This window comes from Antechinus flavipes, chromosome 4 (assembly GCF_016432865.1).
Source record: "Antechinus flavipes isolate AdamAnt ecotype Samford, QLD, Australia chromosome 4, AdamAnt_v2, whole genome shotgun sequence".
Taxonomy (NCBI): Eukaryota; Metazoa; Chordata; class Mammalia; order Dasyuromorphia; family Dasyuridae; genus Antechinus; species Antechinus flavipes.
In genome coordinates this window covers 171,575,997-171,602,469 of record NC_067401.1, presented here as the reverse complement: position 1 = coordinate 171,602,469, position 26,473 = coordinate 171,575,997, and the positions used below count along the sequence as shown (strand labels likewise).

The 26,473-nt window shown below is 34.9% G+C and overlaps 1 protein-coding gene across 14 annotated transcripts in view; it reads left to right on the top strand.

Moving 5' to 3' along the window:
* TNRC6C (trinucleotide repeat containing adaptor 6C) overlaps positions 1–26,473 on the top strand; it is a 281,153-nt gene that overhangs the window by 206,239 nt on the left and 48,441 nt on the right. For 12 of the 14 annotated variants that reach the window (XM_051995504.1, XM_051995503.1, XM_051995502.1 and 9 more), the window contains 4 exons: positions 2,397–2,454; positions 21,075–21,217; positions 22,034–22,207; positions 23,764–23,910. In XM_051995504.1, coding sequence (XP_051851464.1) covers positions 2,397–2,454; positions 21,075–21,217; positions 22,034–22,207; positions 23,764–23,910 — 522 coding nt within the window. The remainder of the gene's footprint in view (positions 1–2,396; positions 2,455–21,074; positions 21,218–22,033; positions 22,208–23,763; positions 23,911–26,473) is intronic. The other 2 variants (XM_051995511.1, XM_051995507.1) reach the window with 1 other exon arrangement.

The following is a 26,473-nucleotide window of genomic DNA, read 5'->3' as shown; positions in this document are numbered from 1 at the left end:
CAAAGTAACAGAATGTAAAATAAACCCACATAAATCATCAGCCTTTCTGTAGAAATTCCATTCAAAGTAATTCCAGAAAGTATAAAACATCTAAGAATCTTTCCTGCCAAAACACACATAAAAACTATATGAATGAATGTGACTTCAAAATACTCCAACTATGGATAGGAGAGGAGGTTATGATTAGCAAGAAATAGAAAGGATTGCTGAAAATAAAATGGGCAATTTGAACTATGTAAAATTTCAAGTTTTAAAATGCAATTCATATTAGAAGGGAAATGGCTTACTGGGAGAAAAGTGTAACAAAATATAATTAGGAAGTGGTTCATATAGTGTGTGTGTGTGTGTGTGTGTGTGTGTGTGTGTGTGTGTGTGTGTGTGTAGGAATGAAAATCGTTTCCCTAAAAGATAATCAATGTTATGAAAAATTATTTTTCAAAAGAACAGATACAAATTCATCGACAATCATATTAAAAAATGTCTCAATCAATAATAGAAGGAGAAATAAAATTAAAGCAACTGTGAGATTCTAACCTTTTACCCATCAGTTTTACAAAAATAACAGTTTCAGGATAGGGAAAATTGGTACAATGTTGGTGAAGATAAAAGGAAATTTGGAATTGTTCACTCAAAGTCACTAAACTGTTGCATATATCGCATATACCAATATCACATATTTTAACTATATCCCAAAGAGATTAAAGAAAAAGGCAAAGAAGCCATATGTACAAAAATATTTATAGTAATCCTTTTCATAGTGGAAAATTGGAAATTATGTGAGTACCCATCAAATGGGAAATGGCTGAACAAATGTGGGATATGAATGTGATGATGTATTGTTAGGCTGTTAGAAGTGATAAAATAGAAGATTTCTGAGAAACCTGGAAAGACTTATATGGAACAGGTGCTGAATGAAGTGAGCAGAACCTAAAAGTGATTTACATGATAATTTTTTTTCTTAATAATAGCTTTTTATCTTCAAAATACATTCAAAGATAGTTTTTAACATTCACTCTTGTGTTTCAAATTTTTCTTCCTCTCTTCCCCTTTCCAGACAGCAAGTAATCCATTATAGGTTAAATATGTGCAATTCTTTTAAACATATTTTCACATTTATTATGCTGCATAAGAAAAATCAGATGAAAAGGGGGAAAAAAAAGCAAATAAATAGCAACAGCCAATTTAGTCCCCATAGTCCTCTTTCTGGATGCAGATCTTTGATAATATTTTAAAGAAAAACAACTTTGAAAGACTTAAGAGCTCTGATCACTGTCATTATGAACCACAGTTACAAAGTGCTAGTGATGAAAAATACTGCCTATCTCTTGACAGAGAGATGAGGGATCCAGAACTACATACACATTTTTGAGCATAGCCATTTGGTGGATTTGTTTTGCTTGACTATGTATATCTGAAGAGGAATAGAGAAGTAGCTTAGAAATGAAGTTACCAGAATGGAGGAAGAAAAAAAAAAAAAAAAAGGTGAAGAAAAGATGACACTCTTTTCTTGACCTTCTTTTCATGGAAGGAAACAGAATAAAATTCAACAAGGAAAACAAACAGGATGACTTTGAAAATAATATGTTGAACTTTAATTATATATATATTTTTTTTTAAAAGTAAGCTGTCCACAATGCACATTCATAGCTTCATGTACAATCATCTTTTCTACTTTATCTATGGAAATGCTCATCTTATTTGGTATTGGCTAAGCTCGGAATTTTTTTTTTAAATCATAGAGAGGTAAATTGTTTTCCCTAAAGCATATTTTTTTAAGAAACCATATCATTCTCTTACTTAAATAAAATTGAAAAACATTCAACCTATCGTTTATGTTTTCTGTGTACTTATACTTAATTTCTCTCTGTAGGAAATTTCAATCTTAATTGTAGAGGCATAGGTTTTTTTAAATTATTAAAATGATTAAAAAAAATCTCTCGGCTACAATCTTAACTGACAAATTACAGGAATGTAAGATTTGGAAAGTAAAAAGGCTGTTTTATTCTAATCCTTTTGCTATTATTTGAGAAAAATCCATCTAAACTTGGAAAAAGAAAGATAAAGAAATTGTTTGCTACCAAACATTGAGCATCTGACTAATCTGTACTTTCTAATCTAATTTTTTAAAACTTCATCTTTGATGAATTCTTATAACCCATTTATCTTGTATTGCTTACTAACTTTTCTGTAAACTACTAAATGTTTGCTGTAGTCAAAATCTATAGAAAAAAATCATGAATTTTAAACTGATTAAATCAAATAAAAACATTGTTTATTTTATTATTGCAAGTAACTTAGTTTAAAAATAATTATTTTAATGTATGGTCTTTCCAATTCTTTAAGTTTTTAAATATACACATAATAAAAATATATGTGTATTTTTTTTCCCCCCACAGAGAGAGCCAGCTGAAGAAGCTTTGAAGAGTAACAATATGAATCTTGATCAGGCCATGAGTAAGTAATAAATAGTTTTCCCAAAATAATGCTTTAAAAACAGGGACATGCAAATGAAGTTTCACTTTTTAAAGTTTTATTCAGTATCATTGAGTATTTATTGAATAGAAAAGAAAATCTCAAATATTTCATAAGGGACACAAAGTGTGATGTTCATTTACTTAAAAATGAGCTGTTTAGCATCTGAGAAGTATACCACTGAAGTTTAAGTTGTCATATATGTTTAAAGAATTAAGAAATTGTCATTCCCAGAATGCATTGGGTTTTTTAAAATTTTTATGTGTAATCATAACAGTGGTTTGTATCATTTGTACCTATTTATATCATTGGACCTATTTGACAGACTAATACAAACTTGTGGTTCCCCGCTCAGAATAATGTTTTATTGCCCACATTCAAATTTCAATGAAATGTTAAATTTCAATTGGAGGTCAATGAAAACAAGCATATGATTTTTTTAATCCACTTTAAGTTTGTAGACTGGATTCTGAAGTCCCTTTAGCTTAAGAACTCTTATTCAAGGACTATATTTCAGAATTCAATTTAGCAAGTATTCATTGAGCACCTCAAATACAATGTGAGATTTTTTCAGGGAGAAGACTTACCTAGAAACACACATGCATCCACATATATATCTACATGCACAGAAAAAACAAGATTCTATATAAAGATAAGTATTAGTGAGACACTCCACTTTATTACAGATGCCTTAAGAGTAAGACAGTCCTAACTTCAAGTCAATCCTAAGACTAGCTGTTTTAAAACAGACAAATCCCTTACATATATCCATAATCTCATCCAGAAGAGTGTCCCCTTCGAACATATCTATATTGTTACTCTCTCTTTGTCTCCGCCATCCTTGAAAAATCCTAACTTGATCTATCTATCACCACTAGGTATCATCCTATATTTCTTTTCCATTTATGGCTAAATTTAGCCATACTTCTGCTTCCTTTTCTCTCATTTCCTTCTTAATTCTCTGTAGTTTAACTTCTGTTTCATTATTCAATTGGTATTACTCTCTCTGAAGTTATCAATTGGTATTACTCTCTCTGAAGTTATCAGTATTCTCTCTTTTTTTTTTTCCCCCTGCTTTACTCCTGTATTGTTATTGGGGTTTTTCCTTCCAATGTATTATTTATTTTTAGCATTCTTTTCAAGTTTTGATTTTCAAATTTTTTTCCCTCTCACCTCTTCCTCTCCCCACTGAAAGAAAAACAAAATGATGTCAATTCTACCTGCGAAATTGTGCAAAACATATTCCCTTGCAAAAAGGAAGGGAAAAATTTAGGGAAGAAGGGAAGTAGGGAGGGAGGGAGGAATAGAAAGAAAGAAAGAAGAAAAATTATATTTCAGTTTGTCTTCAGAGTTCATCAATTCTATCAAAGTGAATGGCATTTTTTTCATCATGAGTCCTTTGGAAGTGTCTTGCGATCATTATATTGATCAAAATAACCAAGTCTTTAACAGTTGATACTTATTACAACATTACCATTACTGTGCATAGTGATCTCCCAATTCTTATTACTTCACTTTGCATCAGTTGATTATAGGTCTTAACATGTTTTTCCCCTCTGAAACCATAACCCTTATTATTTTTTATGCACTTTTTAGTAGTACTCCATCACAATTATATGCCACAGCTTGTTCAGTCCTTCCCCAATCATAAAGTATCCCCTCAATTTCAAATTCTTTGCCACCAAAAAAAAAGAAGAAAAATTGCTAGAAATATTTTTGCAAATATAGGCCCTTTTTGTTTTTCCTGAATCCTTTTGGGTACTAACCAAGTAGTATTTCTGGATCATAGGTATGTACAGTATTATTGTCCTTTGGAACATTCCAAATTGTTCTCTAGATTGGTTGGAACAGTTCACAGTCCTCCAACAGTTTATTAGTGTAATTATATTTCTTTATTCTCTCCAGGATCTGATATTTCTGATGTATGAAGTAGTACTTCAGAGTTTTTTTAGTTTACACTTCTCTAGTCAACAGTGATTTAGAGTATCTTTTATGATTTTAGATTGTTCATATCCATTGACCATTTACCAATTGGGGAATGGCTCTTATTTTTATAAATTTGACTCCGTTTGACTTTATATTTGACAATTTGAGTACTAGAGAAAATTACTGTAAAAATATTTGACATTAGTTCATGTGTCTATGGTACCTTATAGCAAAATGTAGTTTCCAGATTTATCTCTTTTAGTAAGTCTATTTTTGCTTCTGTTTTGTCTGAGATCGTGATTGTTACTCTTGGCTTTTTATTTTAGCTGAAGCATAATAGATTCTGTACTAGGCCTTTATTTTAATTCTCTGTATGTCTTTTTGTTTCACATATGTCTCTCATCAACAACATATAGTTGAATTCTGGTTTATAATCCATTCTGTCTGCTTCCATTTTATGGATGAACTCATCCAATTCAGTCACAGTCATGATTACTGTGTATTTCCTTCTCTCCTATTTCTTTCTGTTTATCGTATTCTCTCTCTCTTTTTATCCTTCTCCTCATAAATCTGTTTTGTTTCTGATCATTGCTCTTAATCTTGCCCTCCTTTTTATCACTTCTTCTTCCCTCTTTTCCTGCCCCCCATATCTTTTTATCCTCTTCCCCTCCTGTTTTCCTAGGATAAAGTAGATTTTTTTACTCAGCTGAGTGTGTATATATATTCTTCCCTCTTTGAACCAGTTCCAAGGAAATTAAGATTCAAGTATTGCCCACCACTACCACCACCACCTATTTTCCTCCACTTTAAAAAGCTAATCCTTCCACATCTCTTTTATTTGAGAAAAATTTTCCCATTCTTACCCTCTCATCTCCCTTCTCTCAGTGCATCCTATTTCTTACTCCTTCATTTTTGGGAGGGGAGATAGGAGTTAAAGGAAGATTATCCTAACATAACTGACTTATACCAATGCCCTCTGTCTGAAAATTCCTTCCAACTGTCCTAAGAATAATAAAGTTCTTAGGAATTATATGTATCATCTTTCTATGTAATAATGTAAACAGTTTAACTTTATTAAATCTCTTATGATTGCTTTTTCATGTTTACTTTTTTATGCTTCTCTTCAGTCTTGTGTTTGAAAGTCATATTTTCTGTTAAACTCTAGTCTTTTCATCAGGAATCGGAGAAAGCCCTCTATTTCATTAGATGTTCCATTTTTTTTTCTTTAAGATTATATTCAGTTTTACTAGGTTATTTATTTTTTACTATAATCTTTACTCCTTTGCCTTCCTGAATAACATATTCCAAGGCTTACAGTTTTTTAATGTGTAAGCTGCTAAATCTTATGTGATCCTGACTTAGTCCATGATGTTGGAATTGTTTCTTTCTGCATGTTTGTAATATTTTCTCTTCATCTGGGAGCTTTGGAATCTGACTAGAATATTCCTGGAAGTTTTCATTTGGAGATCTTTTTCAAGATATGATTGGTAGGTTCTTTCATTTTCAATTTCATCCCCAGGATCTAAAATTTTAAGGTAATTTTTCTTGATAATTTCTTGAAATATGCTATCTAGGTTTTTTTTTAATTATGGCTTTTCAGCAATTCAATAATTCTTAAATTATCTTGCTTCAATATTTCTCCAGTGAGAATCTTCGCATTTTCTTCTATTTTTTTTTCCAGTTTTTTGACTTTGTTTTATTGTTTCTTGATATCCCATGGAATCATTAACTTCCATTTGCTCAATTTTAATTTTTAAGGAATTATTTTCCTCATTGAGCTTTTGTACCTCCTTTCCCTTTGACCCATTCTGTTTTTAATGAAAATTTTTTTCTTCAATGATTTTTTCTATTTTACCTTTAGGCTAATTATGTTTTTTAAGGTGTTAACTTTCTTCAAAATTTTTTGTGCCTCTTTTGCCAACTTGTCAATTCTCTTTTCATAATTTTCTTGCATCACTGTCATTTCTTTCCCCAATTTTTCCTGCATCTCCTATCTCTTATCTTAAAAAAAATTTCACTCCTAGCTAGGTGGTGCAGTGGAAAGAGCACTAGCCTGAAGTCAGGAGGAACTGAGTTCAAATCTGGCCTCAGACACTTAACACTTTCTACCTGTGTGGGCAAGTTACTTAACCCCAATTGCCTTAACAAAAAAAAGAAAGGAAGGAAGGAAGGAAGAAAGAAAAGCAATTTAACTTTTTTAGGAACTCTTGTTGGACTTGCATCCAAATATCATTTTTTGAGGCTTTTCTTTTAGTTATTTTCATATTATTGTCTTTTTGTGAGTTTAGTGGCTTTTTATGGTTAAGTTTTTTTTGTTTGTTTTTTTTTGTTGTTGTTGTCATTTGGTCATTTTCCCAGCCTATTTCTTGCCTTTGAATTTTATGTTAAAGTTGAGTAGTGCTCACCTAAGGATGGGGATGCTCTACCCTAGTATACTGTATGGGATATTACAAAACCCACAGGCAAAAAAAAAAAAAAAAAGTCAGTTATATCACTTTTTTATAATTTACAGTCACAATGAATAAAGTGTATTACAGTGATAGAAATGGAGCATTTTATAGTTGTATAGATAGAAGATTGTAATCAATAAATTTATTTCTCTTAGCAGAGCAGCCAGACAAAAGCTTCAAGTTAATTTAAGACACTGAAAGAAAACGGAAATGAAATAAATAGTGAAGAAATTTATTGCAAGCATTAATTGGTTCAGTAACTTTAAAAATCTAATTCAATTGCATAGAGTTAAAATTAAGAAAGAAGGCTTTGGCAGCTACAAATAAACTGGCATTTTGAAGAAAACACTCAAATAAGTGGATACTCTATGAATAAATTTTTAATATAGATGAAAAGGATGCCTTCCAAAAGTTAAAATTGCAAGAATGAAAAAAGCTCAACTTACATTTGAAGTGTCTAAGGATCACCTACTACTAATTGGGAGGTAATACATTAGGGACAAATAGTAGCATGGTGAATAAAATGCCAGGCCTGAATTCAAATCTGGTCTCAGACTCTTACTAGTTGTGTGACTCTAGCAAGTCACTTACCCTTGTATGTCTCAGTTTCCCCATTTATAAAAATAAGATGGAAATGTAAATGGAACCACTCTAGTATCTTTGCCAGGAAAACCTCAAATGGCATCATGAAGAGTCAGATATAACTGGAACAACTGAACAACAATAACAAATTTGTAATGTGATTTTAAATTAAAACCAGTGCTTCTTTATCAGGCTCAGTTCTTGTGCTCTGAGCTGCTATCACTTTCACTCTTTTGATAATCACATAAGAAAGCATGGGTGACTAAAGCTGTTTTGGAAGACTGATTCTTTCAAGTTATTTTAGTCCAACTATTGAAAAAGATTGCAAGGACAAATATATCTTTTTTAAAGCATTACAGATTACAGATCATCCAAATGTACTTGTTTCATTGTGTGAGAATATGAGTGTGCAAAATTAGCTAAAATATGTATATAGAGTGAGCTCTCTATACCTTTCAGAATGTCAAGATTTTATAAAGAAAAAAAAAAAAAAAAAAGATAATTCAATCTAAACTGCCAAAATATTTTTACTTATTTTCAAATTCTTCTGCTTTACCCCTGCCATCCCCCCATCATGGATCCTTCCTTACCTTCTTCCCCTATTTTCCCCTCCCTCTTCATTCCTTTCCCTTTAATCTATACACTTTTCTATATGCTACCTTATATTCCCTCTCTGCTTATTTCTTTATAGATTTTGGAAAGTACTATACTCTTCTTGGTATAGTTATATGTATTGTTCTCACTTTAATCCATACCCAATCTGAGTAGGTTTTCAAAACTACCATCCTTCCTCCTCCCTCTAATTCTTTTGTGTCAGTTCTCATTCTTGCTCTTCATTCGTGTAGCATAATTACTATTTTTACTTTTTCCTAGATGATTTTGATTTTTAGAGTCATATCATACTCAGCTTTACCTCAAATTTTCTTTTGGACTACCCAATTATTAATGTCAGTCTTTGACATTTATTTTACATTTCCACCTATAAAACATAGTTTGTCCTTATTGAGTCCCTTAAAATTAGTCTTTGATATTGGCTCTCATATGTTAAATTTTCTATTGAGTTCAGGTTTCTTTGAGATAAAAGCCTGAAAATCTGACAGTTCATTGAACATCCATTTTTTAGTTCAATGTTATACTTAATTTTGCTGAATATAATATTTTTGGCTGCAACCCTAATTATTTTGATTGTCAACATATAGTACTCCAGAACCTGTGATCTTTTATTATAGCTGCTGATAAATCCTATGCAAGTATAACTGTAGCTCCATCATATTTCAATTGTATTTTGTTGTTGTCGCTTGCAAAATTTTATCTTTGATCTGGGGGTTTCAAAATTTAGCAGTGATGTTCTTTTATTTTCCTATAGGATCTCTTTCAGGTGGTGATTCTACTTTTCCTTCTCCACTTTAGCACAATTTTCTTTATTTCTTGTATTATTGTGTCATGGTTCTTTTTTTGGGAGGAGGGGGAGTTCTTTTTTTTGATCTTAGCTGTCAGATAACCCAATTATTATTAAGTTTTCTAAATCTACTCTCCAGGTCTGTTGTTGTTTTTTAATAAGATGCTTCATATTCTCTTCTATTTTTCATCACATTGTCAGTGAAGGCTTATCTTTAAGTATTAGATTCAGTCGTTTATTTTAATTTTGCTTTCTATATAGCTGTTCTGCTACTTGGTAATAAACTTGAAAAGAAATACATTTTATTCCTTGCTATTGTTTTACATTAATTAGGAGGGAAAAATTGTTTTAAATCCTTGCTGCATATTTCTATTGGTCTAGAATCATTTTATATAAAACTTCAACAATCACAAATTTGAATGCTACTACCACTTCTTAGGATCAAGACTAAGCTATATTTGTTAGATGAATAGCAAAGACTACGTATGGGTCCTTGAGCTACATCAACACATGAATGTCTAGGAGTTTACTGGGGATAGGACAAAGGGTCAAGTCTGGTAGACCTCTTTGTAGTTATCAGGATTAGGTGAGGTAACAGAGTAGGGATTCCTTAGAAATCCTTGCATTTAGCCAGCAGCCAAAGTGGAATCTCTTAACAGTCACAGTCTCCTTTAGAGAAGTACACACAGCCCACATACAAGGCAGGAGAAACTCATCAGAGTGAAGGAAAGCGTAAGATTCAAGGTTATTTTAAATATAGGCACGGATTGTCTTCATACCAAGAGATATTAGAGATTTTGATAATAGCTTCTTGAAAACATGTCAATAATCATTTATTGAAATTTTACTTTGTAAAAAATACTGTTAATTGCTGGGAATAGAATAAAAACAATAGGACAGTCCTTGTCCTAATTTCAAAGAGATTACATTATAACACATAAAAGGAAGCTGAAAAGTGTTAGGGAGGATGAAGGTGAGGAAGGAAAAGGGTAGGCACCTTAGAGAACATCTAAAGGGAGAATCGGGAGTGTGCCTAGAAAGAAATGGAAGATGTGAATGGCTTGAACATGCTCCTTAAAATGGAGGTTCTAGGAAAAACCAATGGGAGAGAACAATATATGGATAGAGGATACTTTTTTTTTTTAATGTTCAATTCCAAAGCTTATCCCTTTGTTGAGGTGTGAAAATTGAAGGTAAGAGATCCTCTAACAGCAATGGGATCCCTTTGGCCAGTTGCGAAGGTTTTGCCAAAGAATTGGAAACCCCAATAGATACAGGCACAAGGTTTATGGCAAAGAATGGGTTTATTTATGCTAAGAAGACATCTTTCTCAGCAGACAAACTCCTGATTAGAATTAGTAAAGATAGGTTTATACTGAGAAGAAAATATCTTCATCAGTGGGCTAAGTCCAGAAAAGCATTTAGCAAAGCTTCAGCGTTCAGAGTCATCTTTTATTAGCTTTCTGAGGTCTGAGGCTTCTTTGATCTTTGGCCCCAAGCTAGGGGCCAATCTCCTGATGAATCTGAGAGACTGATTTTTCAATTCAATTCAAAATTGAAGGAGATTACTTATCTTGGAAGTTGTCTGGAAAGGATGTGCTTGGAGCCTGGAGGAAATAAATCTCATGAGCAGATTAAAAGTGGAGTGGCATCCACTGTGGAGATAATAACGTTTGGGAATGGGGCCTTTGCAAATAAAGCCTTTCCTATCTGTGGGCTGCCTTGAGGGTGCTGATGAACCACCCAACAATCCTGAACACCCTATTGCCCACAGAGCTCCCTAGCTGACAGGCTAAGGATTTAAGTCCTGGCAGGGGCCATAGAGTGACACCAAGAAAAATTTGAAAAAAAAGATGTGAGGAGCAAAGTTCTCATCCTTGGAGTGAGAAAAAGTTCAGAAGGAGATTATAGTGAAAGAAAAAAGGACATAGAAAATTTCACCCTTCTTTCTCCAGAGTGCTCATAGGAGTACTCTGAAATACCTGAGAAGTAATAGCTGGACTATTTTTTGCTCTACAGGAAGCTAGGCAGGCTTAGGCAAGGTATATTCTCTTTTAGCAGGCACCTTGATAGCTCCTGAGCCTTCTCAGTCCTGCAGGGAAAAGCTTCTATCCATTTAGTAAAAGGTGTCAGCATAAAACAAAAGCAACTTGAAATCAATCTCCCCTGGGTATGTGCCACTTCTCTGAACAGACTTCTGGAGAGGGGAAGATTTAACAGCTAAAAGTTGGCTTAAGGGTATTTGTTCCTATGGGTTATAAGAAAGGGTGTAAGAATCAGGGAGCTGGGAGAGTAAAGGTGCCATAGACAGGGGTGAATGAGCAGTAGTTTTAGCAACTAAATCTGCAATCCTATTTCTCTTAGCTCGAAGTGAATTTCCCTTCTGGTGTCCTTTACAAAATATGACTGAAACCTCTCTGGGTTTATGGACAGCCTGTAGTGTCTGTAGAATTTCTCCTGCATATTTAATAGGAGAGTACTTTGCTGCCAAAGTTTCCTTTCTTTCCATATAACATCTTTGAGCATGTAAAATAAGAAAAGTATATTTGGAGTCTGCGTAGATGTTCACTCTCATTCCCTTCCCCAGTTCCAAAGCTCTGGTTAGGGCATTGAGTTCGGCTTTCTGGGCAGAAGTCCCAGGGGCAGTGGCTTAGCCTGCAAGGTGCTATCGAGGGTAAGCTCCCACTAGTAAGCCACTGATGCCCTTTGGCTTCTAAAATGCTCTGGTGTCCTAGGGTAAATTTTGAGGCTTCTTCTCTAAGGCACAACAACCATTCCAGGGAAACTGAGTCCAGTTCCTTTAAGAAATAGGTCATCTGTCTGGGATCTCTCAGGGCCTTATCCTGTCTTTCAGGACTGCAGATCAAAATAAGATTATAGTTTAGTGGCTCCAAATCTCTTTGGTTAAAAGTTTATGCTTAAGAAATTTCTCAATCCTGACTAAGGCTGGAATGGCCCAAACAGAAGAATCTATTTTCTCCCAGATTTCAAGAGGGAATATGGAGAACTTTGAGAGCAGCACATAAAGACCATTTGGAGGTCTGAGAAGAGAATATTGGGTCTCTAATTTCACCATTAGATCACGCCCCAATAAGGGAGCAAGATAAGAGGGAATAATAAGAAACAAATGTTTAAATAACAGGTCCCCAAACTGGCAAGGCAGAGGAAAAGTTTCCAAACAATTCTTAAGTTCCCCTGCAATACCCATTCTATGCGGGGAGAGGCAAGTGATACCAGAGTGCCAGAGCAAGAAGGAAGGAGAAGTCCCATAGCAAAAATTCAGTGGTCTTACTGGTCTCATGCAGATGGTGGTCTGTCTTGGTGGAGTGAGGGGTAGCTTGATCAAGCCCAAACTCTTGCCAGAGGGCAGGGCATTGGCGGGGAGGGGGGAGGGCAGCTTGTCTCCTTTTGGGCCAGTCTATGACACCTGAAGAAACAAACCTCTATAGTTCCCAGAAATGTCAGCAACCAAAAGTAAGAACTGTTCTCCATATCTCCCTTAAACTCTGCATCTTTTTCCTCTGTTGCAGTTTGATCCCTATTATTAAAGACTCCAGTAGCTGAGGGCCCAGAGCTGGCTTCTGCAGCTTCCTCCATATATCTGGGGCAGATTGTTTAATATTAACATCTCCCCAGTAAAGATCAAGGAGGGCATTGGCCTTGGACCCCTCAAAAAACTGGGTGGGGTCCTCAGAGTAATGGCCAGGTTTTTCCTTAGTCTGGGAGAGATTTGACATTGAAAGGGGCACCTCTGCTCTAAGTGTCTCTTCCTGAGAGTCTGTTGCTTCTCTTAGGAGGTAGAAGTTAAAATCAGTATCCTGAGGAAGAGAAAAAGGGATCCTATTCCTTATCTCAGTAAGGAATGGGGACTGGGAAGACTCAGGATCTGGTTCAGGTGAGAGGGATAGAGTTAAAGAAATATTGTTGGACATAAGGTCCTGTTCTGGAAGGGATTCAGAAGCCTCCTGATAAGGACTGCATAGAAGTACAGAGGAGGGATCCTGTGTCCCTAGAGGAGCAGGAAGGAGGGAGTTTTATTTCCTTCCAGCAAATTTAAGCAGCATCCTTCAATGCTGTTTTTAATTTAAGCTTTTTAGTTTTGAGATTTTTCAAGCCTATTTGTCTCTTTTTTTTAATTTAAATTTTATTTTATTTAATAATAACTTTGTATTGACAGAATCCATGCCAGGATAATTTTTTACAACATTATCCCTTGCACTCGCTTATGTTTCGTTTTTTCCCCTCCCTCCCTCCACCTTCCCCACCCCAAGATGGCAAGCAGTCCTATATATGTTAAGTATGTTGCAGTATATCCTAAGTTTTAATACATATTTGCAGAACCGAACAGTTCTCCTGTTGCACAGGGAGAATTGGATTCAGAAGGTAAAAATAACTCGGGAAGAAAAACAAAAATGCAAATAGTTCACATTCGTTTCCCAGTGTTCCTTCTCTGGGTGTAGCTGTCTCTGTCCATCATTTATCCATTGAAACTCAGTTAGGTCTCTTTGTCATAGAAATCCACTTCCATCAGAATACATCCTCATACAATATCGTTGTCAAAGTGTATAATGATTCTGGTTCTGCTCATCTCATTTAGCATCAGTCCATGTAGGTCTCTCCAAGGCTCTCTGTATTCATCCTGCTGGTCATTCCTTACAGAGCAATAATATTCCATAACATTCATATACCACAATTTACCCAGCCATTCTCCAATTGATGGGCATCCATTCATTTTCCAGCTTCTAGCCACTACAAACAGGGCTCCTACAAACATTTTGGCACATACAGGTCCCTTTCCCTTCTTTAGCACCTCTTTGGGATATAAGCCCAATAGAAACACTGCTGGATCAAAGGGTATGCACAGTTTGATAACTTTTTGGGCATAATTCCAGATTGCTCTCCAGAATGGTTGGATTCGTTCACAACTCCACCAACAATGCATCAGTGTCCCCGTTTTCCCGCATCCCCTCCAACATTTATCATTATTTTTTCCTGTCATCTTAGCCAATCTGACAGGTGTGTAGTGATATCTCAGAGTTGTCTTAATTTGCATTTCTCTAATCAATAGTGATTTGGAACACTTTCATGTGAGTGGTAATAGTTTCAATTTCATCATCTGAAAATTGTCTGTTTATATCCTTTGACCATTTATCAATTGGAGAATGGCTTGATTTTTTATAAATTTGAGTCAGTTCTCTATATATTTTGGAAATGAGGCCTTTATCAGAACCTTTAATTGTAAAGATGTTTTCCCAGTTTGTTGCTTCCCTACTAATCTTGTTTGCATTCGTTCTGTTTGTACAAAGGCTTTTTAATTTGATATAATCAAAATTTTCAATTTTGTGATCAATAATGGTCTCTAGTTCATCTTTGGTCACAAATTTCTTTCTCCTCCACAAATCTGAGAGATAAACTATCCTATGTTCCTCTAATTTATTTATAATCTCATTCTTTATGCCTAGGTGATGGACCCATTTTGTTAAGTGTGGGTCCATGCCTAATTTCTGCCATACTAATTTCCAATTATCCCAGCAGTTTTTATCAAATAATGAAATCTTATCCCAAAAGTTAGAATCTTTGGGTTTGTCAAACACTAGATTGCTATAGTTGACTACTCTGTCTTGTTAACCTAACTTTTTCCACTGATCAACTAATCTATTTCTTAGCCAATACCAAATGGTTTTGGTGACTGCTGCTTTATAATATAATTTTAGATCAGGTACAGCTAGACCACCTTCATTTGATTTTTTTTTCATTAATTCCCTTGAGATTCTCGACTTTTTATTGTTCCATATGAATTTTGTTGTTATTTTTTCTAAATCATTAAAATATTTTCTTGGAAGTCTGATTGGTATAGCACTAAATAAATAGATCCATCATTAAAATATTTTCTTGGAAGTCTGATTGGTATAGCACTAAATAAATAGATTAGTTTAGGGAGTATTGTCATCTTTATTATATTCGCTCGGCCTATCCAAGAGCACTTAATATTTTTCCAATTATTTAAGTCTGACTTTATTTGTGTGGAAACTTTTTTGTAATTTTGCTCATATAATTCCCGACTTTTTTTTGGTAGGTAGATTCCCAAATATTTTATACTATCAACAGTTATTTTGAATGGAATTTCTCTTTGTATCTCTTGCTCTTAGATTTTGTTGGTGGTGTATAAAAATGCTGAGGATTTGTGGGGATTTATTTTGTATCCTACTACTTTGCTAAAATTATGAATTATTTCTAATAGCTTTTTAGTAGAATCTCTGGGGTTCTCTAGGTATACCATCATATCATCTGCAAAGAGTGATAGTTTGGTTTCCTCATTGCCTACTCTAATTCCTTTAATCTCTTTCTCGACTCTTATTGCCGAGGCTAGTGTTTCTAATACAATATTGAATAATAATGGTGATAGTGGGCAACCTTGCTTCACTCCAGAGCTTACTGGGAAAGGTTCCAGTTTTTCCCCATTGCATATGATGCTTACTGAAGGTTTTAAATATATGCTCCTGACTATTTTAAGGAAAAGTCCTTTTATTCCTATGCTCTCAAGTGTTTTTATTAGGAATGGCTGTTGGATTTTATCAAATGCTTTTTCTGCATCTATTGAGATGATCATATAGTTTTTGTTTGGTTGGTTATTGATATAGTCAATTATGTTAATAGTTTTCCTAATATTGAACCAGCCCTGCATTCCTGGTATAAATCCTACTTGGTCATAGTGTATTATCCTGGGGATGATTTTCTGTAGTCTTTTTGCTAATATTTTATTTAAGATTTTAGCATCAATATTCATTAGGGAGATTGGTCTATAATTTTCTTTCTCTGTTTGCAGCCTACCTGGTTTAGGTATCAGTACCATGTCTGTGTCATAAAAGGAGTTTGGTAGGACTCCTTCAATCCCTACTTTTTCAAATAGTTTATTTAGCATTGGAGTTAATTGATCTTTAAATGTTTGATAGAATTCAGATGTAAATCCATCTGGTCCTGGGGATTTTTTCTTAGGGAGTTGATTGATAGTTTGTTCTATTTCTTTTTCTGAGATGGGAGTGTTTAGGATATTTACTTCCTCCTCTGTTAGTTTAGGCAAGCTATATTTTTGGAGGTATTCTTCTATTTCATTTAAGTTGTCGAATTTATTGGCGTAAAGTTGGGCAAAGTAGCTCCTAATTATTGCTCTAATTTCCTCTTCGTTAGTGGCGAGTTCTCCCTTTTCATTTTTAAGACTAACAATTTGATTTTCCTCTTTCCTTTTTTTAATCAGATTTACTAAGGGTTTGTCTATTTTGTTGGTTTTTTCATAGAACCAACTCTTAGTTTTATTAATTAATTCAATAGTTTTTTTAATTTCAATTTTATTGATCTCTCCTTTTATTTTTAGAATTTCAAGTTTAGTGTTTGACTGGGGGTTTTTAATTTGTTCCTTTTCTAGCATTTTTAGTTGCAAGCCCAATTCATTGACCTTCTCTTTCTCTATTTTATACAAATAGGCCTCTAGAGATATGAGATTTCCCCTTATTACCGCTTTGGCTGCATCCCATACATTTGGTATGATGTCTCATTATTATCGTTTTCTTGGATGAAGTTATTAATTATGTCTATAATTTGCTGTTTCACCCAATCATTCTTTAGTATGAGATTATTTAGTTTCCAATTATTTTTTGGTCTACTTTCCCCTGGCTTTTTATTGAATGTAATTTTCAATGCATCGTGGTCTGAAAAGGATGCATTCACTATTTCTGCCTTACTGCATTTGAGTTTGAGGTTTTTATGTCCTAATATATGGTCAATTTTTGTATAAGTTCCATGAACTGCTGAAAAGAAGGTGTATTCCTTTCTGTCCCCATTACATTTTCTCCAGAGATCTATCATATCTAATTTTTCTAGTATTCTATATATCTCTTTGACTTCTTTCTTGTTTATTTTGTGGTTTGATTTATCTAATTCTGAGAGTGCAAGGTTGAGATCTCCCACTATTATAGTTTTGCTGTCTATTTCTTCTTGCAGCTCTCTTAATTTCTCTTTTAAGAATTTAGATGCTACCCCACTTGGTGCATATATGTTTAATATAGATACTGCTTCATTATTCATTCTACCCTTTAGCAAGATATAGTACCCTTCCTTGTCTCTTTTGATTAGATCAATTTTTGCTTTAGCTTGATCTGAGATCAGGATGGCTACCCCCGCTTTTTTGACTTCACCTGAAGCATAATAGATTTTGCTCCAACCTTTTACCTTTAACCTGCATGTATCTCCCCGCTTCAGGTGTGTTTCCTGTAAACAACATATTGTAGGATTCTGGCTTTTAATCCATTCTGCTAACTGCTTCCTCTTTATGGAGGAGTTTACCCCGTTCACATTTATGGTTAAAATGACCAATTCTGTATTACTTGCCATCTTGTTAACCCCGGTTTGTACTTTTCTCCCTTCTTACCCTCTTACCCCCCTTCCCAGTATTAAGCTTGTGAGCACCACTTGCTTCTCACACCCCTCCCTTTTTTAGTATCCCTCCCCCCCCTTAGAGTTCCTCCCCCTATCTTACCCCTTTCCTTCCCAGTTACCGTATTCCCTTCCACTTAGCTTATTCCTTCCCTTTTCACTTTTCCCTTCTCACTTTTCAATGAGGTAGGAGAAGTTTCACCATAGATTGAATATGTCTAAAATTTTTCTCTTAAAGCCAATTCTGAACGCAGTAAAATACTCACTATATTCATCCCTCTCCATTCTTTCTCTCAGATATAATAGGTTTCCTATGCCTCTTCATGAAATGTAGTACCCCCACTTTCCCCTTTTCCTGGTACAATGTCCTTTCCACATCTAGTTTCTAGAACAAGGTATATCTGTATTCTTTATACATCTTTATAGCCGAAATATAGTTCCCAAGATTAATCTTTACCTTTTTAGATTTCTCTTGAGTTCTGTACTTGTAGATCAAATTTTTTGTTAAGTTCTGGCTTTTTCATCAAAAATAGGTGAAATTCGCTTACTTCGTTGAATGTCCATCTTCTTCCCTGGAAAAAGATGCTCATTCTCGCTGGGTAAGTTATTTTTGGTTGCATCCCAAGTTCCTTAGCCTTTCGGAATATCATATTCCAGGCTCTTCGATCTTTTAGTGTGGATGCTGCCAGATCCTGGGTGATCCTTATTGTGGCTCCTCGATACTTGAATTGGGTTTTTCTAGCTGCTTGCAGTATTTTTTCCTTTGTCTGAGGGTTTTGGCATTTGGCCACTATATTTCTTGGTGTTTTGATTTTAGGATCCCTTTCAGTAGGGGATCGATGAATTCTTTCAATGTCTATTTTACCCTCTGTTTCTATGACTTCTGGGCAGTTCTCTTTGATAATTTCCTGGAAAATAGTGTCCAGGCTCTTTTTTTCATCATACTTTTCTGGGAGTCCAATAATTCTCAGATTGTCTGTCCTGGATCTGTTTTCCAGGTCTGTTGTCTTCCCCAGAAGGTATTTCACATTCTTTTCCATTGTTTGATTTTTTTGGATTTGCTTGACTGATTCTTCTTGTCTCCTCGAGTCATTCAATTCCATTTGTTCGACTCTGATTTTCAGTGAAGTATTTTCTTCACTCACTTTTTTAAGATCTTTTTCTAATTGTCCCATTGAGTTCTTTTGTTCTGTGGAATTTTTTTCCATTTCGCCAATTTTGTTTTTTAGAGAGCTATTTTCTGTTTCTAGTTCACCAATCCTATTTTTCAAGGATTTGGTTTCTTTATCCACTCTCTCTTTAACTGACTTCTCCAGGCTCTTTTGCCAAGCCTTCCTCTCCTTTTGCAGAGCCTCCCTCTCCTTTTGCCAAGCCTCACTCTGCTTTTCCCATTTTTCTTCTAGCTCTCTTGTGAGAGCCTTTTTAATTTCCTCCATGAGATTCATCTGTGCTGAAGAACATATGATCTCCTCCTTTGGGGATTCACCTGGGGACTGTTTGTTTTTAGTCTCCTCAGGATTTGGAGTCTGCTCTTTATCTGTATAGAAGCTGTCAAGGGTTAAAGTCTTTTTCAGTTTCTTACTCATTCTGTCTAATAATCAAAGACAAACTAGCCAAGAAACAGAAGAAAAAAACCCTTGAATGGAGCTGCTTTCTTTGGGGGAGGGGCAGGGTAACAGTGAGGCACTAGCAGAACTGTGCTGCGCCTGCGCTCTGAGATCCGAGAGCGTGCTGAGACACTGTGGGGGAGGGGTGGCCAGGTCCTGAGAGACTCTAGCTGTTTGGGGTTGTATTCTTCACCCTCGGTGTTTTTAGCTTCTCTGCTGGGCTGCTGACTTGCTGCCGGAGCAAAGTATCCAAACCTGTAGCGAAGCTCTCTCCGCAGAGACGGCTGCAATCACACCCCACCCCCTCTCTGCTCTGCTCGGCTCAGAGCCGCTTTCCGTACTCTCGCTGTCGCTGCTGCCCGCAGGCTGCTTCCGATCTAATAACCGTCCCCGCCCTCGCACAAAAACAGACCTTTCCTGACGAGTCTCAAGGATGGTTTCTCTTGGTAACTAGTTGTATGTTTTTTTTCAGTCGAGCATTAATTCAGAAGCATGAAATGAAATGGACAGTGAGAGAAAAACGCGGAGGTTACACAGCATTGTGCTTCCTCACCGCCATCTTGGCCGGAAGTCCCAATTTGTCTCTTTTTTAAGAGAGTGCCTAAGGAAGAATCCTTAGGAATAGAAGTATTGTCCCATTTTACTATAAATCTTAGATATCCCCAATTTTATAGCGCCTCACCCTTCTCTTAGGTGTCCCCAGAGAGGGAGCGATGACAAAATGTTCCCTAATTAAGGGATCTTTTTGTCAGAAAATGCAGGAATTTCCAGTCCAGGCATCCCTGAAGGAATTCTGCTGGAGCATAGAACTCCCAACGACCCAAATTTTCCCAGGAATTTGAGTGTCCTAGCTATAGAATAGACAATTAGAAAGAAAAGGCTTACCTCTTCGGCCAAGCTTTCGGAGATTCCCAAACAGGCCCCAAATTTTTAGGTGTGAGAATTGAAGGTAAGAGATCCCCTGACAGCAGTGGGATCCCCTTTGGCCTGTTATACAGGGTTTGCAAAAGAAGTCGCAAATCCCAATTAATACAGGCACAAGTTTTGTGGCAAAGAATGGGTTTATTTACACTAAGAAAACAGTACGTTAAGAAGACAGCTTTCTTAGTGGACAGACTTTTTATTTTTAAATAATTATGACTTTTTATTGACAGAACCCATGCCTGGGTCATTTTTTTTACAACATTATCCCTTGCACTCCCTTCTGTTCTGACTTTTCCCCCTCCTCCTTCCACCCCCTCCCCTAGATGGTAGGCAGTCCTATACATGTTAAATATGGTGGACAAACTCTTGATAGGAATTAGCAAAGATTGGGCTTACACTAAGAAGAAAATATCTTCATCAGTGGGCTAAGTCCAGAAGAGCATTTAGCAAAATGTCAGGGTTCAGAGTCATCTTTTATTAGCTTTCTGAGGTCTGAGGCTTCTTTGATCTTTGGCCCCAAGCTAGGGGCCAATCTCCCAATGAATCTGAGAGACTGATTTTCAATTCAAAATTGAATGAGATTACTTATATTGGGAGTTGTCTGGAAAGGGTATGCCCCCTCCAAGAGGCCGGGAGGGTTTGAGTTAGGAGCACCCTTCCATCAAAGGGGACACAGTTTATATCAGCCCCCTCCAAATTAAAAGGGATACAATTTACATCATCTTCACTCTCTTCATTCATTGAGAAGATAAGAAATATTATACCCATTATACTTACAAAATCATAGAAAACATTTCCACATTAGCTATATGTTGCCCCCCCCAAAAAAAAGAGTATGAAATATAAAGACAGTGAGGAGACTGGGCATAAGTTTCAGTATGCACCCAGAGTCCATCATTTCTCTCCCTGAAAGTGGATAGCATTTTTCAAAATTAGTCCTTTGGAATTATACATTATCATATTAATCAAGAGTAGCTAAATCTTTCATAGCCGAATGTTTAAACAAAATTTAATTTTTCTTCCCCCAATTTATCTTTGAGAAGTTATTTTTTTAGGCAGAGAATCTCCCTCTTGCTTATGACTCATTTTTAGCTTAGGAAAGAACTCTTTCTGTCCATTTTTTTGATAACACTATGTACCTAAACAAATATCACACTCTTCTACCATAACTAGGTTTCTAAAGGTTTTAAAGCTTTAAGATCTTTTTTTCTGAGATTGATGGCCACAAGTCTTATCATAGAAAGTAATGACTAGAATTAATGTTTTTCCCTTTGTTTTCTCCAGGTGCTTTGCTGGAAAAGAAGGTGGAAATGGACAAGCGTGGAATGGGAGTGACTGACTATAATGGAATGGTCACCAAACCCCTTGGCTGCCGCCCACCAATCTCCAAAGAGTCTTCCATGGACCGCCCCACCTTTCTTGACAAGGTGAGTTATCATTTTGTTTACATAAGCATTCTAATGTCTACTTCAGTTGAGTGAACTTTGGCAACTCACCTGTACAGATTTCTCTGTCAATATAACTATTCAATAAGACTTGGCATTATATGTATATAAAATGATCAAATATGATGATAGTTGTAAAGCTATAGTACAACATCTAGCACATAGTGGGAACCATAGAAATACTTATTCTGTTCCCTTCCTCTAATACCAAAGCAAAAGAATTGGTTCCCAAAAATAGAAAAGTATTACAGAAAAGCAAAAGGAGAAATAAGAAAGTATTAGAGAACATTGTTAGACTATCAGGGAATCAATTTCTTTTTTATTCTCCAGTGGGATCTATGTTGGAATTACATCCTAATCTATATGATTTATTTACAAAAGGGATCTAGGTGGTTATTCAGTTGTTCATTCTGTGCTGGGCTAAGCTTCATAACTACATATAGGAAATCTGCTTATTTGAGTCTTATTAGGCATTTTGGTATAATTTTCAAATTTTTTTACCTTTCTCCTTTCCCTTAATGGTTTCTAGGATTAGTGAAAACATTAAAGGTATGGGGACCAAAAAAAAAAAAAAACCTTCCATTTATATGCATTTGTAAAATTAGAAAAAAAAATTGAAGGAAAACTATCTTAATACTCTTTTTCTTTCTTTCCCCCCTTCTCTTTCCTTTTACCCATATTCTTCATTTTCTTGTTACTCATGCTTTTTTGATATTTTAATCCTTTATTCATCCATATCCTTTATATTTCCTTGGGAAATTGTTTTGTGCTTTGTCTGCTATTGGACATTGCACACAGCTCACCCTTTCTTTCTCCAATCAGGATGGCGGCCTAGTGGAAGAGCCCACTACTTCACCATTTTTGCCTTCACCAAGCCTGAAGCTCCCCCTTTCAAACAGTGCACTCCCTAATCAGACCCTGGGTGGGATTGCCTCAGGGCTGGGCATGCAAAACTTGAATTCTTCTAGACAGGTAAGACTACTTGAACAAACTTGTGGGTTTTTTTTTTTCAATTCCTTAGAAGTTATGTTTTAAAGGAATCTTTATCATCTTTACTTATATTAGCATTTCAAACTGTAATAAAATTAGGAAAATAATTTAAAACTGCAAATGCTGTTTTTTAATATTTACTATGAACCCTCATGCTATACTTCAACTCTCACTAAACTTAAGATGCAGAAGTTGAATGAAAATTAGTTTATTTTAGTCTTATCATGATTTTTATAACAATTTTGAATTTTAGGGAATTTCTTTAAAGAACATATGTAAACATAATTTGAGGATTCTCTTAAGTAGCATTAACTTGAAGTGGAAATATCACTCAGATTATCATTAAATTGCTAGATATATTCAGCGATACAAGAGTCTAAGATGAACCTTCACTAATGAATGTTTAATGTTTAGAGATCCATACTGGTATTTTTCTTCCTACTTTCAGTACTTTAAGAAAAATTGAAAATTATTTTTCTAAAGAAATTTCTAGTGTGAAGATCTAGGATTTTTCTTTAATGTAATGTGCTGGAAGCATATTTTCTTAAATAGAAATTCACTACACTAAAGATATACACACAATAAATAAAGTTTTTCTACATTTCTGAGTTTTAAAGGAATTATCTTATTGGATTCCACTCTTGAGTAAATCCAGATTCAGAGAGAAAAATACCATTTCTATGGAATTTTCTTTTTAGTATAGATTCTATAATCTTTAAGTATATAACACTACTATAAGTGACAATTTATTGTTTTGCTACTTATAGCAACACAAACTATTAAGAGAATGATTAGCACATTCATTAGTTATTCAGATTGCAGTGGCTTTGTTTATCACACACTATTTTATGAAAAATTTTGCATGATTTTCTTATAGGAATAATTTTTAATGCCTTCCAACTCATCTCAGAGAAAAGGGATATAATGGTTCAAGAATATTGATTATGTTTAAACAACAATACAAAAATTGTATTACAATCTTGTTAGAGTTAGGTTGAGTAGCTACTTAGCTTTGGTACTGTAATCTCCTTTCCCTCCTTTCAGAGTCTTGACTATATGTTTGAATATTTAGCTATTAATTACTTACAAATTTTAGGGTTATTTGATATGACAATTAAATTTCCCAATTGAAGATAATTATTTTTTCTGTCTAATAGCTATTAAAGTAATTCTCTTCCCAAATATACATACTAATAACTCTAAAATTATTCCTTTGAAAATATAAATTGTCTAAATAATAAGTATATTGGTGCCATTTGAAATATTTCTTGTATTCTCCATTAGGCTGGCTAAATGATGTTTCTTTTCTTTTTCCATTTTTTTTTGATAGTTTTATCTATTATCCTAAAAGTTTTATCCCCTGCAACAAAGCTTCTGTGAACTTAATCACTTCAGCATTGTTTATGCTTATTTTAAACCATTATACGATGCTTAATGTTTTCCATTAATTTTTTTATTACAGATTTAGACTGGTGAAAAATTACTCTTTTTAGAAAATGAAGAAAAATAAGCAAATTACTTTTTCTATCTTCCTCCAGATACCAAGTGGCAATCTGAGTATGTTTGGCAATAGCGGAGCAGCACAAGCCAGGACCATGCAACAGCCGCAGCAACCGCCAGTACAACCTCTTAACTCATCCCAGCCTAGTCTTCGTGCTCAAGTGCCTCAGTTTCTATCCCCTCAGGTCAGCCCAATACCCAGTAGACTTTAAAGCTGAGGAATGCTATGTGCATAGTTTACCTAAGTTTCATCAGAGTATTTGAGAAAGTGTTCCACACTACTTTACAAACAAGATAATAAAATTAGATTAGATAATACAGTTAGGTGGATTCAGAATTGTTTGAATGACTAAGTTCAGAGAATACTTGTTGCCTCAGTGTCTGTTTGGAGAGATTGCTCTTTCTAGAGAAATTGCCCAGTGATTTGTCATTGGCCAAGTATTGTTCAACATTTAATCAACAATTTAGATAAAGGCCAAAAAAAAATTACTAATCAAATATGTAAATAATAAAGCTAGCAAGGTAAATACTAGATGAAATTAGATCAGATTCCAATAAGGCAAAATCAAGATGAAAAGCCACTTCATAAAGATATTTCATAATCTTGAAGGTTTATACCTGAAAGGGACTTTTAGAGGCTTCCAATTCAACCCTTTCATTGTACAGATGAAGAAACTGAGTCCCAAAGAAGTTAAGTGATTTGCCCAATGTTGTCCAGGTAGTGTGTAGTGTAAGTGACAGAGATAAGATTTGATCACAAGTCCTCTGAAAAATAATACAGAAAAGTATAAGAATTAGGGTCAAGAAATTCAAAGCAGGGTAAGCGTTTATTAAGTTTTTTTTCTTACTATACTCTAATAAGGGAAGATAACAAACAAAAAAGGAGCTAAAAAGTTGGGGAAGGATGAGAGAGATACCCAAACTGAGACTTGGAGTCAGAGTCCAAAAAGTCAAGAAGCAAAGTCAGAAGAAAATTAATTGGCCAGCCTAGGCCCCTCCTCAAAACAGAGACTCCCAAAGGAACTCCCCTATGGGAAAAAAGAGCAGCATAGTAAAGAGAGATTCCAAAGTAATAAATATTTCTAATATGAGGAGGCCCCAGTCATTGAGACAACTGAGACAAAGTGGCAAAATCTAGAAAGAAAGAAGCAGGTTTCCAAGTTGGATGAGATAATTTGGGGCAGAAGTGGAAAGTACCATTGAATTTGATATTAAGGATCTGGGTTTGAATCCTAGCACTGCCACTTACTGTATGACCTGGACAAACCACTTAACTTTTCTAGGCTGCTTCCCCTTAAGGGAATTGGACTAGATGACTTAATAAGATACCTTTAAGCTCCACATTTCTGATCCTTTGAATGGTGATTTATGTGAGAAAAAAAAAATCAGAGGTTTTAATGAACAGCAAGCTCAATCTGAATCATCACCATTACCTGGCTTGATGACCTCGGAATTTGCATCCAACTCTCTGATTCTAGATGTGATTATTAGTACTAAATCCTTTGGTTCCTTTAAACTGTTGTTATCAAGATAAGTTTGAGTCATTTGAAGTTGTAGTTGTGTATTTCTTTTGTAATAATAGTTTACAAATTATGTATGGTACATTACAGTGTGAATTTTGTAATTAGTACCATGTATTTGAGGGTTTGCTGATCCTGTTAAATTCTAAGTAATAATATCTCACCAGATTTTCCACTAAAGGTTGTTTCTAGTTGCCCTTAGAGTATTTAGAGCTAAGGAGTTTAGGGTTGCTAGATAAAAAAGAAACCTTTGAAATTCTTCTTTTTAATGCTATCACTGTCTTTCAAGTAATCCTCTTAGATCCATTAGATTGTTTTTCTGGCAAAGAGGAACACTCTGCCTCCTGGCTTCATTGGCTTCCTTCAAGTCTCAGCTAAATTCCCACCTCCTATAAAAAGCTTTTCCCAGTCTGCCATAATCTTAGTGGCTTTTCTCTGAAACTGTCTCCAGTTTATCCTGTAGGTATGTTGATTGTCTATATGATTTTCATGTTGTCTCCCTCATTAAACTAGACACTCCTTGAGAATAGGAACTGATTTTGCCTTTGTTTGTATGCCCAGCACTTAGCCCAGTGCCTGTCACTTAAAAACTGCTAAATAAATGCTTGATGACTGACTGACTCATTAAGGAAAAAACTTTTTTCTTTCCATTCACAAAAGGGTAGTATATGATAATTCAGATTCCCTACATTATTATAGTTTCATTTAAATACAATTTATTTTTTTCTTTTTAAAACCACAAATCTGGTCATGTTACTTCCCTACTCAAGAACCTTCTTCCCAGAAGAAAAATCTTGCTTCCTGAGCAAATCATTTCAATTATTGTGTCACCTTTTCAGGTTTATTCACATTACTCTCTGCTATATGCTATATATTTCAACTAAATCAGCCTGCTTTCTTTTTTCCTGCTTTCTTTTCCCCAAGCTCAACATTCCATCTCCCATTTTCAAACCTTCATTTGAAACTTATCTGTATTATTGGAATGCCCTTCTTTTCTTTTTTCCTTCTTTCATTCTTTCTTTTCTTCCTTCCTTCTTTCACTTCCATCTCTTATAATCTGTAGTTTCTCTCAAGGCTCATTTATAACCTCTTTAGAAAACTTTTCTTTCTCTTCTCAGTTATGTTCTTTCCTTCCATAAGTAATTTTACATATGCTTATTTATTTAAATGTTATATTCCATTAGTAGAATATTTCCTGATAAAGGCAGAGGGCAGTATCTCTTCTAGC